This window comes from Stegodyphus dumicola, chromosome X1 (assembly GCF_044657685.1).
Source record: "Stegodyphus dumicola isolate Sdum_Otavi_A_Nest chromosome X1, ASM4465768v1".
NCBI lineage: Eukaryota > Metazoa > Arthropoda > Arachnida > Araneae > Eresidae > Stegodyphus > Stegodyphus dumicola.
In genome coordinates this window covers 117,165,235-117,181,501 of record NC_140780.1, presented here as the reverse complement: position 1 = coordinate 117,181,501, position 16,267 = coordinate 117,165,235, and the positions used below count along the sequence as shown (strand labels likewise).

The window sequence follows — 16,267 nt, the reverse complement described above, 5'->3', positions numbered from 1 at the left end:
CCCAGATTTTCTCTTGATCAAGAACTAAATTGCTTAAAAGCAATTGCTATTGTCATAGCCTTTTCACTCATTATTATTAACCAAACATTTTAAAAATTCTCATCTCAACACATCAAAAGACATTCTCTCATTTTAGAAGATGATAAGAATTTTGTTGTCATTCCTTTTTTCCCATCAGTTAGCTATAGAATTGCACATATTTTACAGAAATTTAACTTTTGGGTGTTTTTTTTCTTCTATCAGTAAAATTCCCAGTTGCATACTTAACCCTCTGAGCACCATGCCCGGCTTTATCCGGTCATGAGAATTTTTGCCACTTCTTATATATTATCTTCTAATTTAAGATATTTTGCTTTATTACTTTCATTAATAATATAAATGCCATCTTGGTGAGTATAAGTTTATAAAAATAGAGACTAAAATAGGTAATATACTTATTTAACTAGTGAGGGCTCATTAAATACAGGTCTTCATGGCAGATCCAAACACCCAGGTCACTCAGAGGGTTAAGGACCCCATTCTATATATCAATTCTTGGGGTATTTACAGAATTCCTTGATAGTGTGGTTTAATTTACATTGGTCAAACTAAGAGAGCCTTAAAACTTTGCATTAAAGAAGATGAGGCATATGTTAGGAGGAAGGAAATTCAAAAATCCACTGTTACCTAGCACTGTTGGTCAGAAAATTGCACTTTCCATTTTACTGCAGCCAAAATTATTCAAAAAGTATCTTCCATTATTGAATAAGATTTTCACATTAAAAAAACTTTCAGTTTTAGTTAACAACCCTGATTCGAACCCATTTTCACCCTCAGCCTTTTTTTGTTTAGTTTTCATGTTTCATCAATAGATGGCGCCAGTAACTTTACTTAACCAGTCATTCTTATCTCATCACTGTATTCTATATTGTTCATTTGTACTTAGGCAGCTGAAGAAGAAAGTTCTGTACTGAAACCATCGAAACTAGTCCTGCAAAATTTACAAACATTACGCTGATTCATCTTCTTCAACATCTTCAATAATCTTTATTTAGCTTGTTATTTTTACCTAAATTGTGGCAGACTTGTTAGCTAGGTGGGTGTTTTCATGCTTTTCCTCATGTGTAACTTGAATTTTAGCCACTTTCTCTTTAAAAGTCTCCACAAAAGCATTTCCGCCTGTAGACGATGAGGCTCTGTGTGCTTTGCCATAACCTGTTAAATGAGCCATTGAGAAAATTCTAATAGTGGTTTGCAGTGTAAAATAAAAGTTATAAATTAATGAAATTTTCATGCGACTTGAGTTCTTTTAAATATTAAAAAATATGCATTTTGTACTACTGTTTAAGTAAATAATATGTTGTTAGTTGGTATGTATTTTATCAGTTTTTTATTTCCAGGTTTAAACGGTATTCCTTTGATTCAACTGAAAATAGTTCATCTGACAGGGGTGATAGCAGTGCTTCTGTATCCTTTTTTTAGTTGTATAATACCTTCATTAGAATTTTTGAATTTCTTTATCAATTTTTATATCAGAACAAGTTTCAAGTTCTTTATTTTCATGCTAAATATTATGCATATAATTACATAAATATTTCTTTTATCCAAGATAGATTTAGGCATTTCACTATAAGGTATTTTCTCCCTCCTTCCAGTATGCTTTTGTGGTGTAACAGTAGCAAACTCGGCGCATATTCAAGAGGTCCAGGTTCGAATCTTGGCAAGGGCATTGCTAATTTTTATGTACTCTTTTGTTATCAAACAGGATTCAAAAATGTTTGTACGTATGCATATAGTATAAATAGATGTATGTGTTCATGTATGCATGTATATATGGGCAAACATATGTATGTGTTTAAACATATATGCACACAGAAACATACACACGTGTGTACGTGCATTCTTGAATCTCTCCTGATAGCAGAATAGTATCTAAATTGCTTTTCTCTTTTTAATTTATTAATCCTTTTTATGAGTTATAAATAAAAAGCTTATTCAATAAAAAATCTTTTATTATTTTTGATTTCTTAGTTATAACTCTAAAACAGAAATTCTTAATTCCTTTTCTATTCAGTTTCTGACTGGTTATAAATTTCTTGTTTCTTTAGAACTAGTGTAAGGACGTTATTGTAAAACATCAAGAAGAGTTCTCCCCATGCTACTGAGGTTCATTAACTATTGTCATCAGGATTGGAGTGATGCTTGTCCCCTTAGGCATTTGGGTGTGAAAGTAAGACGAAAACCCGGGCTTGATGTATCTTTTAATTCTAACAAAAACAGGGGACAGTCTATTTTCGAGGTTATATTTAAAATGACAATATTCCGGGAGAAACTGTTAAATGGTTAAAAATTAATGTTTAGATTTTGCTGCATGAGTTATTTATGAAACTCCTGTGTATTGATAGTCATGCAGTAATGGAAGTAGTAAATTTTAAAAAAATGATAGCCTGGTTGGCACCAAGGAAATAAATTATTCAATAGGTGTAAGATCAATGATATTTTGATGTAGAATGTTTTGGTTTGAGATGTATACTAAGCAACAACATGAGAGCCAATTTTTTATCATACATATTTATGTTAATAAATGATTGTGTATTCAATGTGGAGGTATCTTATTTAGTGCTAAAATGAAATTAAGTTTCGTCTCTCACCACATGTTTTATTATGAAAAAATATCAAACCTGAATGCATAAAAAGCTGACAAAACATTTTTGAAAACAATGCTTGTTGGGGCTTCTTTTCGAAATGAAAATAGCCAATGCTATTTGTGATGCTACTGTTTCTTTTATTACTGCAAATGGATTGTAAAAATTATAAAATTATGTTTTTCATTTGACTTCAACTTTCCGTAGGGTTAAAACTGATGACTTGCATTTTTTATTTAAATTTTAGTGCATGGTTCATGATTAAAACTGGATTCTATTATCTCATCCTCTATGTTGTCACGAAAACTTTCAGTTGTAAAATAAAACTTTCAGTTCAAAAAATGTAAAAATTTAATAATCTGCTCTAAATTATAGATTATCTAGTATTTTGCTTAAAGGGCAATAAATATATTGTGTATTTTTAGGCATTTTGATGAAGATAAGCACTATATTGAATGAATAATTTTGATACCATTAGTATACTTTATAAAGTAAAATATTGTTCTCTCAACTTTTTACATACAGCTCCTTTAAATTTGTTTTCAGTGTATGAACATGAAATGTTTTTTAAGTAGTTTTTGCAAACATTGTCAGTTAGTTAATGTATTATAATTAGAATCATGTAATACATGTATAACCATAATTAAATTCAATTGATTTTGATTTGAATGTTTAAATTGTTTTTATCATTTATCATATTCTTTATTTTTAATCACGAAGATTTCTGTTATACTCTAGTCAAGTGCGTGGAAGGGACGTAATATGTATATAAATCATATTGACTTTGTGAGTTCTGTTGTGTATATTTGCTGCTTTTCTATTCCAGAAAATGTTTGATGACAGCAGTAGAGCTAAAGCTATGACCCTCGGACTTATATATATAATATCGTTTGGTTTAGCTCCATACTTCAAAAAGATACTCATTTCTGATCTTCACCAAATTCATATTATATTTCGGTGAAGCTTTAAACAGAATTGTCAGTAGAGGTCAAATGGCCCTTTTGTTTGGTTTTCCAGTTTGAGGAATGAATTGAACACAAGATACATCAAGTCATTTTGGGGGGGGGGGTAATGCTGCTGCTGATAACCTTTTGATAAGTTTTTTTAGAGAACTTCATAATTAGATAAAGAAAAATTTGCTCCAAGTATCCATGGATGGACTAAATGTCAGTCTTAAATTCCTCGGAGATTTAAAAGAAACTTTTGCAAATAATAATGACTGTCATTTATTAGTTATTGGGTCATGTGGTCACAGTGCCTTCAGAGCTGATAATAAAGTTGCTGACTGGGTCTAAGTGCATTATTTAAAGGCATGCAAAAAGTATTTTAAGAAATTCCTGCTCGATGACCTGATTATATCGTATCACTAATTGTACAACTTTTCTGCTAAAATTTTGTGAGGTAAGATGATATGAAAACATACCTATTGTAAGAGAGCTATTAATAGTTTCGCTTGTGTGAAAAATTGCTGAAGACTATCAGTTAAAAGGCTGTGAGAAGCAGTTAAAAATAAGCTTTTGACAAAAATCTTTTTTATATCTGTTGCAGGGAGCTCTACATACATTTCAAAAATCATTTTAGATAGCTGATCCTATATGCCGCTTCCTGTATACAGCTTTCCATAGTATGCTATTCTTAAAATTGTCAAAAGAGATTTATTACGAGGGGCAAAAACTCCTCTGAGAAATGGATAAAATAGATTTTCTGGATGAAACCATTTATTGTAATGCTGCAGTTATAGATGTGAGTATTGCTGCTGTTAATACAACTCCTGATATGTTACGATATGCTACATCTGCTCATGGTGCATATCATCAAGCGTTCCAAGTTTTGAGATAGTAAAGATTTTTAAAAAAAATTGAACAAAAGGAAAGCACAATCACAGGTTAAAATTTTCAAGTAAAAAAAATTGAGCAAATATGTTTCTTCAGTTGACTTGCATATTGCAGAATTAAAACAACAAATTTAGTTTTAATGGTGTGTTTTTTAATTAGCATTTTTTCTATTTTGTGTAAATCTTCAAAATGGCTTTTTTGCCTTTAGGTCTAATCAAAAACTGCCTTTAATTTGTATTACATATGCTTATATTAAAAGTCTTTCATCTAAAATCTGTTGACTTATTTTGAAGAAAACTTCTTCTTTGACCTTTCAGAATTAAGCAACCGTTGTTCCTAGAATCACAGATGTGATTGTTTGGCAATCATATGTTACTTAATAGGTTAAATATAACTGCTCCCCCACTGCCTTTTTGTAAACAATAACTTCATTTCAGAATTTATTTGTAATACTCTTCAATAAAGATGTCATTCAGGACATTTTATCATAATTAATGCTTAAAAGTTTATACTTAGTGTTGAAAAATCAATGAATCTCGTTTCTAGTTTTGATTATTACTTAGATGGATTAAATTCTAAGTATTTAACTTATTTTTGTAAATTAATATTTTTTAAATAATTAATAATATTTATTTTTGTAATTAATGCTTAGTAATTTAATGAAGATGGCTTTAACAGCCATCTTCATTAAATTACTAAGCATTAAATTATTAATAAATTAAATGTACTAATCTTCGAAGTAGGCAAATCGAGCTAATGCTTGAAAATAATTATCATTGTCTCCTCAACAATGGACTACATCCACAAGCGTCTAAAATTAATTTTAAAATTATGCTTATTTCGTGATACAATTGACTGCTAAAGAGAATGTAGGTTTAGTATGTAAATATTGTATAGCAAATTTTCTTAGTTTGGCAAAAACTTAATTTGAAAGTTACTGAGGAAAAGAACAACTATTGTAATTATAGTAGTAATGTTTATCAAAAAAATAAGTTTTTTTCTATGAAAGTCATGTGTAATTATCAAATTTTTGTGTTTTCAAGTGGTACCATGATTACCTTACCATATGTGCACTGTGTGGGTAGACTGAAATTTACTTAACCACACCTGGAAAAATCAGGGATTTTCATTCTTGTGTTTGAGTGGTGACCCTGCTTTAGGAACTCTTACCCCAGATGTCTGGTATATGTATTTAATAGGGATTTGAACATGAGCCCACTGACATGCAAAGTCATCCTCCTAGGTGAGTAGGTGGGAGATGCTAGGTGAGTAGGTGGGAGCCATTTTTCGAGTACAAGAACCAAAATATACCGGCTTGCTTGTGGGAGTCATTCTTTATCAACTGCATATTAGAAAAGTGCAATTGATTGTCTTCTAAAAAGAAGTTTTAGGTTCTTTATAATGTTAATTTAATACCGTGCCATTAAGTTGGCTAGTAAAACTGAACTTTGTTACACGTGTATTATGCATTTAAAAATTGTTGTAAGTGCATTTGAACTGTATATTTATAATGCATCATGATTGATTTTTGTATCTGTTGTATCTCTTTATTTTATAGTTTGAGCTTATTGCATCTGTTGAACTGTAGTGTAAAAAATGTCATATTTAAAATTAAGGCATTTGCATTTATCATTCTGTATATGATTTCTTAATTGCATCCAGGATGCTGATGATGAGGAAGAAGATTTAGCTGCAGTTCTTGAAGATCTGATGAAAGATAATAAACAGTTAGAGGTAAACATATCAGGTTTTAAGAACCTCACTTTGTTTAAGTTATTCTCATCTTCCTAGAATCTGAGCTTTTAATTCAGTTTATTTTTTTATTTGGAGCATTAGTATTATATATGCTTTCTTATAATTTATTTTTGCAGAATTTTGAGTTTAATTTTGATGGAAAACGTTACACTGCATGTTCATTTTTTGTATATATCTTCATTAATCATAACAAGGGCTCATTTTTTGTGAGATGGGTGTGGCAATTCCAAGGTACTCTAGCACTTCAAGGAATCACTGTCTTGGTGAGACAGGGGTCACGATCCTCAAGCCCTAGTGATCTTTTCTCCTTTCCTTATCTGTTCCCTTCCATTTCTTCCTAGATTTCTTGATATAATAAGGTGATCTTATTATGCCGACAGTAATTTAATGATCTTGATATAATAAGAATAAGGTGATCTTCAAAAGATGTCATCATTCCTTATCCGAAAATATGTACAAGACATTATTGGTGAGCCAAAGATAATACAGTAACTATGCTCTGGAGATATTTTAACAGAAATTATTTATCCAGCTCAATGTGCTACCCTTCTGGAACTGGTAAAACTTGGGAAGTCGATGTTAATGTGTCGAAACACTAATCATTAAATTACTGTCGGCATTATTTCCAAGACTGACCTCTTTGTTTGAGAAGGGAAATTATCTAAAAGCTGTCAAAGCAGAATGTCTGTACTGCATGGCAGATCAAAATTCACAAAGAAGGTCTTTTGGTAAATAGAAAACACGTAATCCTGACCTTTGGTTCACCTGATCTGCCGCAATTTATTAAGGCTGGGTATTTGCACTGCATCTTAAGACCTCACATACCTAAGCCACTACAAGGTTTTCAGTGCCAGTATTTTGGCCATTCTAAAATGTCCTATTGTGGTAAACTCGCATGTGCATCTGTGGAAATCCATGCCAGTGGAAACTGGAGTGACAAGTCACTATGTGCAAATTGTAAAGCACACAGCTTTCTATCGATTTTGAAATCTCAGAAGGAGGTGCAAAATGTTTAAATAACCAGAAATATTCCTTTTGCAGAGGCGAGAAAATTAGTCGCAAAGTCACAGTCTCGAAAAATGTAATCATTATGGAAAATGCAGTCAAATCGGTAATGACCACATTGATCAGAGGGATTTGGATAATTTAATAGAGCAAGTGCCTGAACCTTTTATCATAACAGGTGGCTTTAACAGGCATCTTCATTAAATTACTAAACATTAAATTATTAATAAATTAAATGTACTAATCTTCGAAGTAGGCAAATCGAGCTAATGCTTGAAAATAATTATCATTGTCTCCTCAACAATGGACTACATCCACAAGCTTACAAGGACTTTTCGTGCTTTTGATCTTGCCATCTATTCACCATCTTTTTTGCCCTTTTTCACTTTTCATGTTTGGAACGATTCTTATAACAATGATTATTTTCTATTTTTGTATCTGTTGCATAAGAAGGAGCAAATCTTATGTCAATATATCCTCGGTTTATACTTGGGAGGGCAAACTGGGAACTCTTCTCATCTCTTGCAGAGTTCACCAAAGAAATGATAAAAGATGTGCCTATTGATGATGCAGTAATAGCTGTTACTAATATTACAATGCAGGCAGCTATAGCCTGTATACCAATGACATCAGAAAATCTACAAAAATATTGAAAACCATGGTGAAGCCATGAATGCCAAGAAACCTTCAGACAACAGAGAAAGTCTTGGGGAATTTTGCATAGTTACTCCACTTTGTGAAACCTCTTAGCCTTTAAAAAAGCAAATGCAAGAAAAGTATGATGAAAGAGCCAGAGGGATTCATGGGTATATTATGTGTCATGAATAACATCCTCCACTCTGTGTGTGTGTGTATGGGAGAGAGTTAGGAAAGGATGCAGTATGTATCATGCACTTTCTATTTTGGAAAAAGATGCTTGAGTAAATGGTACCACAAAAGAAATTGCAATGTTATTGGCAAGACTTTTGCTTCTGTTTCTAGTGGCAGCAACTATCCCCCAGCACTTCTTTCTGTCAAATTATGCTGAGAGAAATTTCCCATATCCATCAACTCTTCTAACTCGGAACCACATAATAGTGATTTCACTATGCTTGAGCTGAAGAGAGCTTTGCTGCAGACATGTAGGTTTAATCTAGGTCCAAATGGTGTTAGTTATGAAATGCTGAAACAGCTTTTGTCTGTGTCATTGATTGCCCTTCTCTCTAAAATCGAGGGCTCACCAGCGCCCGAGCGGTAAAGTCGCTGAACACTGGTAGTTTGGTCCAAGGTTCGAATCCCGCGAACGGGCTGGCTGCATGGGCGTTTTCATGGTTTTCCCCATGTGTAACGTGTATACGAGCCAGTTTCCCTTAGAAAGTCCTCCACGAAGGCATCCCTTTCCTTAGGCAGATAGCCCTCGAGGCTTTGCCATAATTACACACACACATCTCTCTAAAATCGAGTGTGGAAGGAGCACTCGTTTCCCATTTGTGGAAGAAAGCTGTTATCATTATCATAGCTAAACCAAACAAAGACCTGACAAATCCCTCTAACTATCGGCCCATTACACTTAACTAATTGCATCTGCAAGTTTTTTGAAAAAATGGTAAATTGCCTATGTATTACCTAGAGAAAAACAATGTAATCTTCCCATACCAGAGTGATTTCCATAAAGGTAGAACATCCATTGTGATTATATTTTCCACTTGGAAACTTCAATCCATAAAGCTTTTCTCGAAAGAAACCACCTTGTTTCTGTTTTCATTGACATATGACATTTTGCACAATCATCATATCTGTGGTCTTTTTTGGCTTTTATTGATTTTCATACAGATTTATTTAGAGCTAGAACTTTTCAGATGAGGATGGGCTCAGTTTTCTCAGATGTGTTCGAACAAGAACGACTCCCTTTTAAGTGCTCCCCTCCTCAAGGCTCCCTTTTAAGTGTTACTTTGTTTTATTTAAAATAAATACTATTTTAAAGGAACTCCCTCATACTGTGTCAGGATCACTATATGTTAATGACCTCCAAGTAAGTTGCATTGGTGCAGATATGAGATTTGTTGAGAAACAATTGCAGATCTTCCTTAACAGGACTGAGAAATGGTCAGAAAAGCATGGATTTTTTCTTTTCAAAACATAAGACTTGCATACCCAAAATCAAGTTTTTAGGAGTGATGTTCAACCAAGAGCTGACCTTCATTCCCCATGTCCTGTACTTGAGGAAGAAGTGTTTAAAAACACTAAATATTTTAAAAGTCATGTTGAACACCTCTTGGGAAGCCGAGCGTGGATCAGTACTTCGCATTTATAGAGCTCTTATGCATTGTAGACTGGAATGTGTCTCACTTATGAATTGGCACGATCTTTGGCTTTACTGAATCACACCCAAAGCTGCTGTTGAAGAATCCAGTCAACTCATTCCTTCCAGACAAGTCAGCAAGGTCATCAAGCAGAAAATCTTAAATGATAAGAAATTTGGAATGCACAATTAAACAATAAGTTAAGAAGCCTAGAGGGGATTTTTGGGAAAGTATTAGAAACCAAACTGAAGGAGTCATGTTGACTTGTATTTGAATCAGCCTTTCCTGAATCACTCACAATTATCTTCTGAAAGCGAAGAATGACCCATTTTGCTCCAGCTGTGATAGTATTCTATCTCTGTGTCATTTTTTAATAAAGTGCCCGAATTTTAATAGATTGAGATTAAAGCATTTTAACAAGTGTCACTTGTCTCTTGACCGTATAATTGGAAAAGAGGTCATGAATGATTTATTTCAATAAGTGAAAGAAACAGGTTTTTAATACTGAATTGGATTTAGCTTTTATTTATTATCTTGCATTTTTAATGTGTGTCATCATTTGATGGATATCATTTGTTGAGTTTTATGTACTTTTCATCCAAGCATTTATCATTTTATTACTTCATTTGGATTTTATAAGTTAGCTATTCGTTGTTTAAAATTTGTAGTTCAAGATAACTTCTATTGGTATGGAAGTTGTCTCAGTGTAACTAATCATGTGTTGGGTGCACATAACTGTTCTGGTAAATTGATGGGAACTCCACTACCACCACATCATTAATCATGCTTATGTAATACTGACAAGAAATTAAGGAAAGTAATACAGTACAAAGTCTGAGATCTGGATGTCCAATATCCAGAATGACCTAATGTACAGATCTCATAACCATTAACAGATTTTTAACAAAGTAGGAAATGAGAGTATATTAATTAAAAAAATACAAGTGTTTTTCATCAAACTAGCTGAAATTCACTTTAAATGCCACTTAAATTGCAGTACATTGATTGTGGGACATTTGGATAGTTAAAATTGGATATATATTAAAACTGATATTCAGCTGCTAATTCTTAGCAGTTGCCTCAGTTGATCACATGAAGATATCTAACTGTTTCATTCTTCAAGTAGTCACCTAAGAGAATCTGAAAGAGAAAAGGGAGGTACTGTCACCTCTGAAAAAGTCAGTGCATTGTGAAAAAGTGATCTGGTGGGCAAAGAAATAAGTTCATGTGGAAAGAGAGGCCAGGTATCCAGGTTTGGAAGATGTGACTTCTGGAGAGCACTGGGAATACAATCTCGAGAAACAAAGAGCCTTGGATTAATGTTTAGTAAGCAGCAGCACAAAATTGAGTAAAATACACTGTCACAAAAAACTATATGCACCCAGAAGAAAATGAAGTACTGTCAAGAAACTTACCATGTATGTAGTGTATGAGGAGATAAACAAATGATTACAAATTAAGAACAAAAGATCGTTTTATTAAGAAGTTATGGCATGAAAAAGATTACAAAACAGTAAGTAGTATAGCCACTTCTTGCAGCGATACAAGCCGAAATACGATGTGGCATCAAATCAAGTAGGTCACCTATAACCCCCTGTGGAAGATCATGCCATAATTTTTGCAACTGGGTAGTTAATTCACCAATATTTTGGGATGGCTGCAGTTGCCTTCCAAGCATGTCCTGGTAACCTCGCAGGCCAGGGAAGTGTATCATATCCTCGAAGGCATTGTTGGTGCAGTCGTGCAGTATGTGGACAAGCATTGTCTTGCAGATAAATGGCATTTGGGCAGCTTCATAGCATAGGCAGTACAACTGTCGTTAAAATGTCGTTCTTGTAACTGTGAGCTGTCATAGTGCCTTGAAAGATAGACTAGAGGTGATTGTATGCCCTAGCAAATCACTCCCCACATTGTCACACCTTGTGTAATCGCCATATGCCGTTCAACAACAAATGCCGGATCAGACCGCTAGCGTGGCCACCATTGCACGCATGTATGTTAGTCATCAGCACTGAGACCGAATCGGCCTTTATCACTGAAGATCACATGCCTCCAGTTGATCACACTCCAATTTGCCCAAGTTCAGCAAAACTCTATTTGACATTGTCTATGATGTGGGATCAGTGGTAAGTGTCTTAATGGACATCGGCAGCATACAAGCATTAGCCAGTCATCTCTGAATGGTTTCCCTTGATGCCACCTCATGCCTTGAAAGTGATAAATGGCGTCGAATCGATGCTAGCAACGTTATTGGTGCGGTAGAGCGGGCGCTCTTATGATTGCGCTCATTTGTGTTCCTAGGAGGCCCTGACCTTTTGCGACAGTAGACTATCCCTTCTGTGACCCATTGTCAGCAACTACCATATCACTCTGACCAACGTGTTGGTTGATACACCTGTTTGGCCAACCTGCTTCTCTGAGGCCTACTATATGCCCCTTCTCAAAGTCTGACAACTGTTTGTTCTGCTGCTGGTTACGTCTCAGAGGCCTCTTTTGTCACAGTACCATCCAACTATCCAAGGCAGTAGATTAGTTTTACTAGCCCTACAGCATGAGCAATCATGCTTCTAAGCTCTCCCACCTGTGCATCTCATATGCGCATAGCGTACTTACCCTTGCCTTATTGGCTTCTTAATTTAAATAATTTGCATCTCTCTTACCAGACTACATTTCTGCCGAGTCTCATTATTGTGGCTCGTTTCTTTTGTGCATATGTTTTTTTTTTTTTTTGTGACAGAATCTGTATGAGGTAATAAGGTGGTAAATCGAATTGTATAAATAAAGTCCAATATTTATGTGCATAGCATACTTACCCTTGCCTCATTGACTTCTTAATTTAAATCATTTGCATGTCTCTTACCAGACTACATTTCTGCGGAGTCTCATTATTGTGGCTCGTTTCTTTTGTGCATATATTTTTTTGTGACAGAATGTATATGAGGTGATAAGGTGGTGAATCAAATTCTGTAAATAAAGTCCAATATTTAAATAATTATTACTCATTTACTGCTAGTACATGAAAGGTGATTAGATGATGTCACTTGTTTAGTAGCTTTGCATTTCATTTTTACTTTGCTAAGGAAGTATAATATTGATCGCTGCTAACTGCTACACATCTAGCGCTTGAATGGTTGTGGTGAGGGTGGGGAAACAATTTTCTGTCTGACCCTAAACAATAATTGAAGCTCCAAGACATATTTTTTCAGAGGGAATAGTTGCTCATAATGGTTTCCTTTTGTTGGCATAGTAGTGTGGAGAAGAAAAAGAATTTGATTCTGAAGAACTTGCATTCAGTTAGCATTGCAAATTTCTCTTCTCTGTATTTTTCTAATATGATCCAGTTTATTATTTTTTGTAGGCTTTTATTACAACTGTCGTATGAAAAGCAAAATTTGAATTTTTGTTTATCTAAAAAATGTTTCTAATTCTGGAGGTATAGCAGGATATGCAGGGATAAACATATTTATTATTTGGCTTTTATAGCAGCCTTAGTGTAGTTCAGGTATAAGAAAGTGCAATTTCAATATTAACAAAATGATAATGCTAATTTTGACATAGATTTTGAAAGCTACAGAAGACAAAATTTCTCAGTTAATGGAATTTGTGAAAACATGGGGAGAAGTGATAATAAATGAAGATGATTTAACAGAAGTTTTCCGTTGTAATGATAATGCTCCTGATAATCATCTAATGGACGGCAAAATCTGTCGTATGATTTTAAATCCAGAAAATATTGCTGCTTGTAATGAAGAAGGTGTCAGAGAGGTTTTTGATAATGAAAAGATTTGTACTGACAGTTTAGTGTAAATTTTCAAAAATAAGTTACAGGTTCTGAACAGTGGAACTTCGTAACTGAAAAATAAATTATATCTGCCTGTTAAATTAAAGAGAAAGTATTAACCATCCCCTCCCCTGGGGAAAAAAAAAAAAAAAAAAACCTCAAACAACTTCAATCCAACAAACAAATGTTGAGCATTTTTGATAAATTTAGATTTTCTTGAGGTTTTAAATGCTTTATAAGCATTTCATAAACAGCTGTTTCTTAATTTTAATTTTATAATTTACATGGTATCTTACCAGATTTACACTGCTGATCGAAAATCCGGAAATGGATCATGGACTTTGTATATCTGTTGGCATGGGTCAAATTATCTTTTCCATTCATTCTTCCAATAAAATGTAAAGTAAAATAAGAAATGGCAAAAGTGCCTACAGTCATAGGAAATTCTTTGAATCGGATGTAATAGATATTAACCAATAAATTGAAATCTATTATTTTCGGTCCTGATGTGTTTTGATCATAGTGCACGTTGTAGTATTGCAAAATATTAAAATTGTCTGATTTATAATGTATGATCACATTTTCTCAACATTTCTTATAAATGTCAAGTAATATATTCCTGCAGGCACGGCCACTAATTAATTACTTAGAAAAACCATTTATCTGGATTAATCCAAGTAACCTCAAGGCAATCAAGTGTTGTCACCTGTTATTGCAAATATTTCATAAGAGGGGAATTGAGGTTGATAACCAACATTAACTGGGTTTTTATACAAATTTTGCATGTGTTTTAAAAAAGCTTATTTCCTTTTCATAACTTATTACACGCCACTTTAAACACTTAAATGTAAAGAAAAAGAAAAAAAGGTAATTCATTTCTAATACTATTGAAGGTACCAAGGAAAAAAAAAAAAATTTGTACAGTGTGTGGCTAATTCTAACAATTTATTCATGATGAAGAGGCAGAGAAGTACAGGTTTCTTTCTGTACAGATAATGCATTCAAAAACAACAGGACAGCTTTCATTGCAAGAAATAGTAACAGCTATTATAATGAGCAGTTTATGTATGGTAATGGTCCGCATGTCTGTTACTAGCCCCCCACCAAAAAAAAAAAAAAAAAGCTATGAAAATTTCTATTTCTTAGAAGAGAAAAAACTGATAATGTGATCCAAATGTCCTAGAATGATAGAACTTTTGAGTAGATTCATAAATTTTCATCAAATGTTATTTTAATAATCCAATAAAGTTGTTTTTCTTGATCTGGAAAGCACATTTTTGAGTTTTTGAGAACATTCTGTCACAGTGAAATTTTTTCCATTCTTTAGGTATTTTAATAGTTGTAACACAAATCATGCTCATACATTTTCCATGCTACTGTTTTTCTCATATCTTCTGTAGGATTCAAATTAAAAAAATATGTGAGTATAAATTGTGTCATTGCATGAATTCAAGTTACAAGAAGCTATTCCTAGGACTAATTCATGTTGTAAAATATTTTCATGTAAAAATGGAATGAATTTTCTCAATTTATTTTCAGTATTTAGAAGTGGTGGATTAAGAAAAAAAATTTGGCAATCAATAAAATGTTTAATATATAAAATCTCATTTAAATTAGAAATGTTATGCAAAGTATTCCCTCAGTTTGGTGCTTTTAAATTTTCAGTGTATTGATTCATATGTTGTTTTCAGTTAAAATGGGTACAAGAAGTTATTCCTAGAACTAATTCATATTGTAAATGAAATATTTTCATGTAAAAAATGAGATGAATTTAATGAATTTGTTTTTTAGTGTTTAGAAGCAGTGTATCAGGGGGGAAAATTGTGATCAATAAAATATTTAATCTATGAAATCTCATTTAAATGAGAAATGTTATGCAAAGTGTTCACTCAGTTTAGTGCTTTTACATTTTTAATGTGTTGATTCACATACTGTCTCCAGTTAAAATGGGTTCATTTGGATCTTAAATTTTGGTCTTTTCATACCTTATTAACTGTAGTTTAATATGTGCAAATAATATTGAAGATACTGGGAAGATCTGATGTCTTGGTTTAAAAAAGAAAAGCAAAAGCACTCTGTGAGCTGCTTTGTTGTTGACCTGGACTAATAATAACTTTATATCTTTTATGCTCATTTATCAGTAGAATGTTACTTAATTGGTTAAATACTTGGCTGGATAAATTTGGATGCAGTATTAAGGAAGTTGGTTGTATGTAAAATGTGCATAATATTGTTCATGTGCATTAAATGTGATAAAATTTAAAAGAAATATAAGAAGTGAATACTCCTTATACATCTTCATCATAGTTTTAACAGTCTGCCACAAAAACAAAATTTAGTTTTCCACTGTATTACGCATACTCTGCAAATAAATTCAAAGGTGTTTTTCTCTACTTGCAGTATTGTAAAAATTAATGGTGGCAGAGACAAGTAAAATTGGATTTATCCTAATTTTAAGGTTCGCACATGAAATCTGTATTATTGTAAGTATTGGCAGTTCTGTATAATTTGTTAAATGTTATATTTCATTTCTTTATGAGAACAGTTTAAGAAATTGAAGAGTTTGTGTAATATATATCGAGGGATCCAAAAGTAACAGAAAAAGTAAAAATTCAATCATTTGAAAATTATGTACCTTGCATGATGCCATTAGATATGGGATATTTTTTTAAAGCTAGAAATTTCTTATTGCCAGGATAGTTAAATATTTTTCTTGAAGTCACAAATATATAGAAATTGACTGATGTTACTGGCCATACTGGAAAAAGTTATTTGACATCATATGACAGGAATCGCTGCTGAACCGTCTTTATTGTTATACTGAGTGTTATGCCCTGTTCTCATGAATAACGATCATTGCATTAAAAATTTTTTGTGTGGCAAACTGTGTTGCACCTGTGTACAGACTTTGAAGATAACTGAAGTATTACCTGTTTGTGAAAAATGTAGCCTTCTGGCAGTAAAATCTTCCTTTATTAAAAATAA

General features: G+C 33.0%; 1 protein-coding gene across 4 annotated transcripts in view; it reads left to right on the top strand.

The window, feature by feature from the left end:
* The window catches only part of LOC118193537 (ralA-binding protein 1-like), a 125,960-nt gene that overhangs the window by 89,020 nt on the left and 20,673 nt on the right, over positions 1 to 16,267 (top strand). For all 4 annotated transcript variants that reach the window (XM_085807702.1, XM_085807701.1, XM_085807700.1 and 1 more), the window contains exons 13-14: positions 1,380 to 1,446; positions 6,122 to 6,193. In XM_085807702.1, coding sequence (XP_085663828.1) covers positions 1,380 to 1,446; positions 6,122 to 6,193 — 139 coding nt within the window. The remainder of the gene's footprint in view (positions 1 to 1,379; positions 1,447 to 6,121; positions 6,194 to 16,267) is intronic.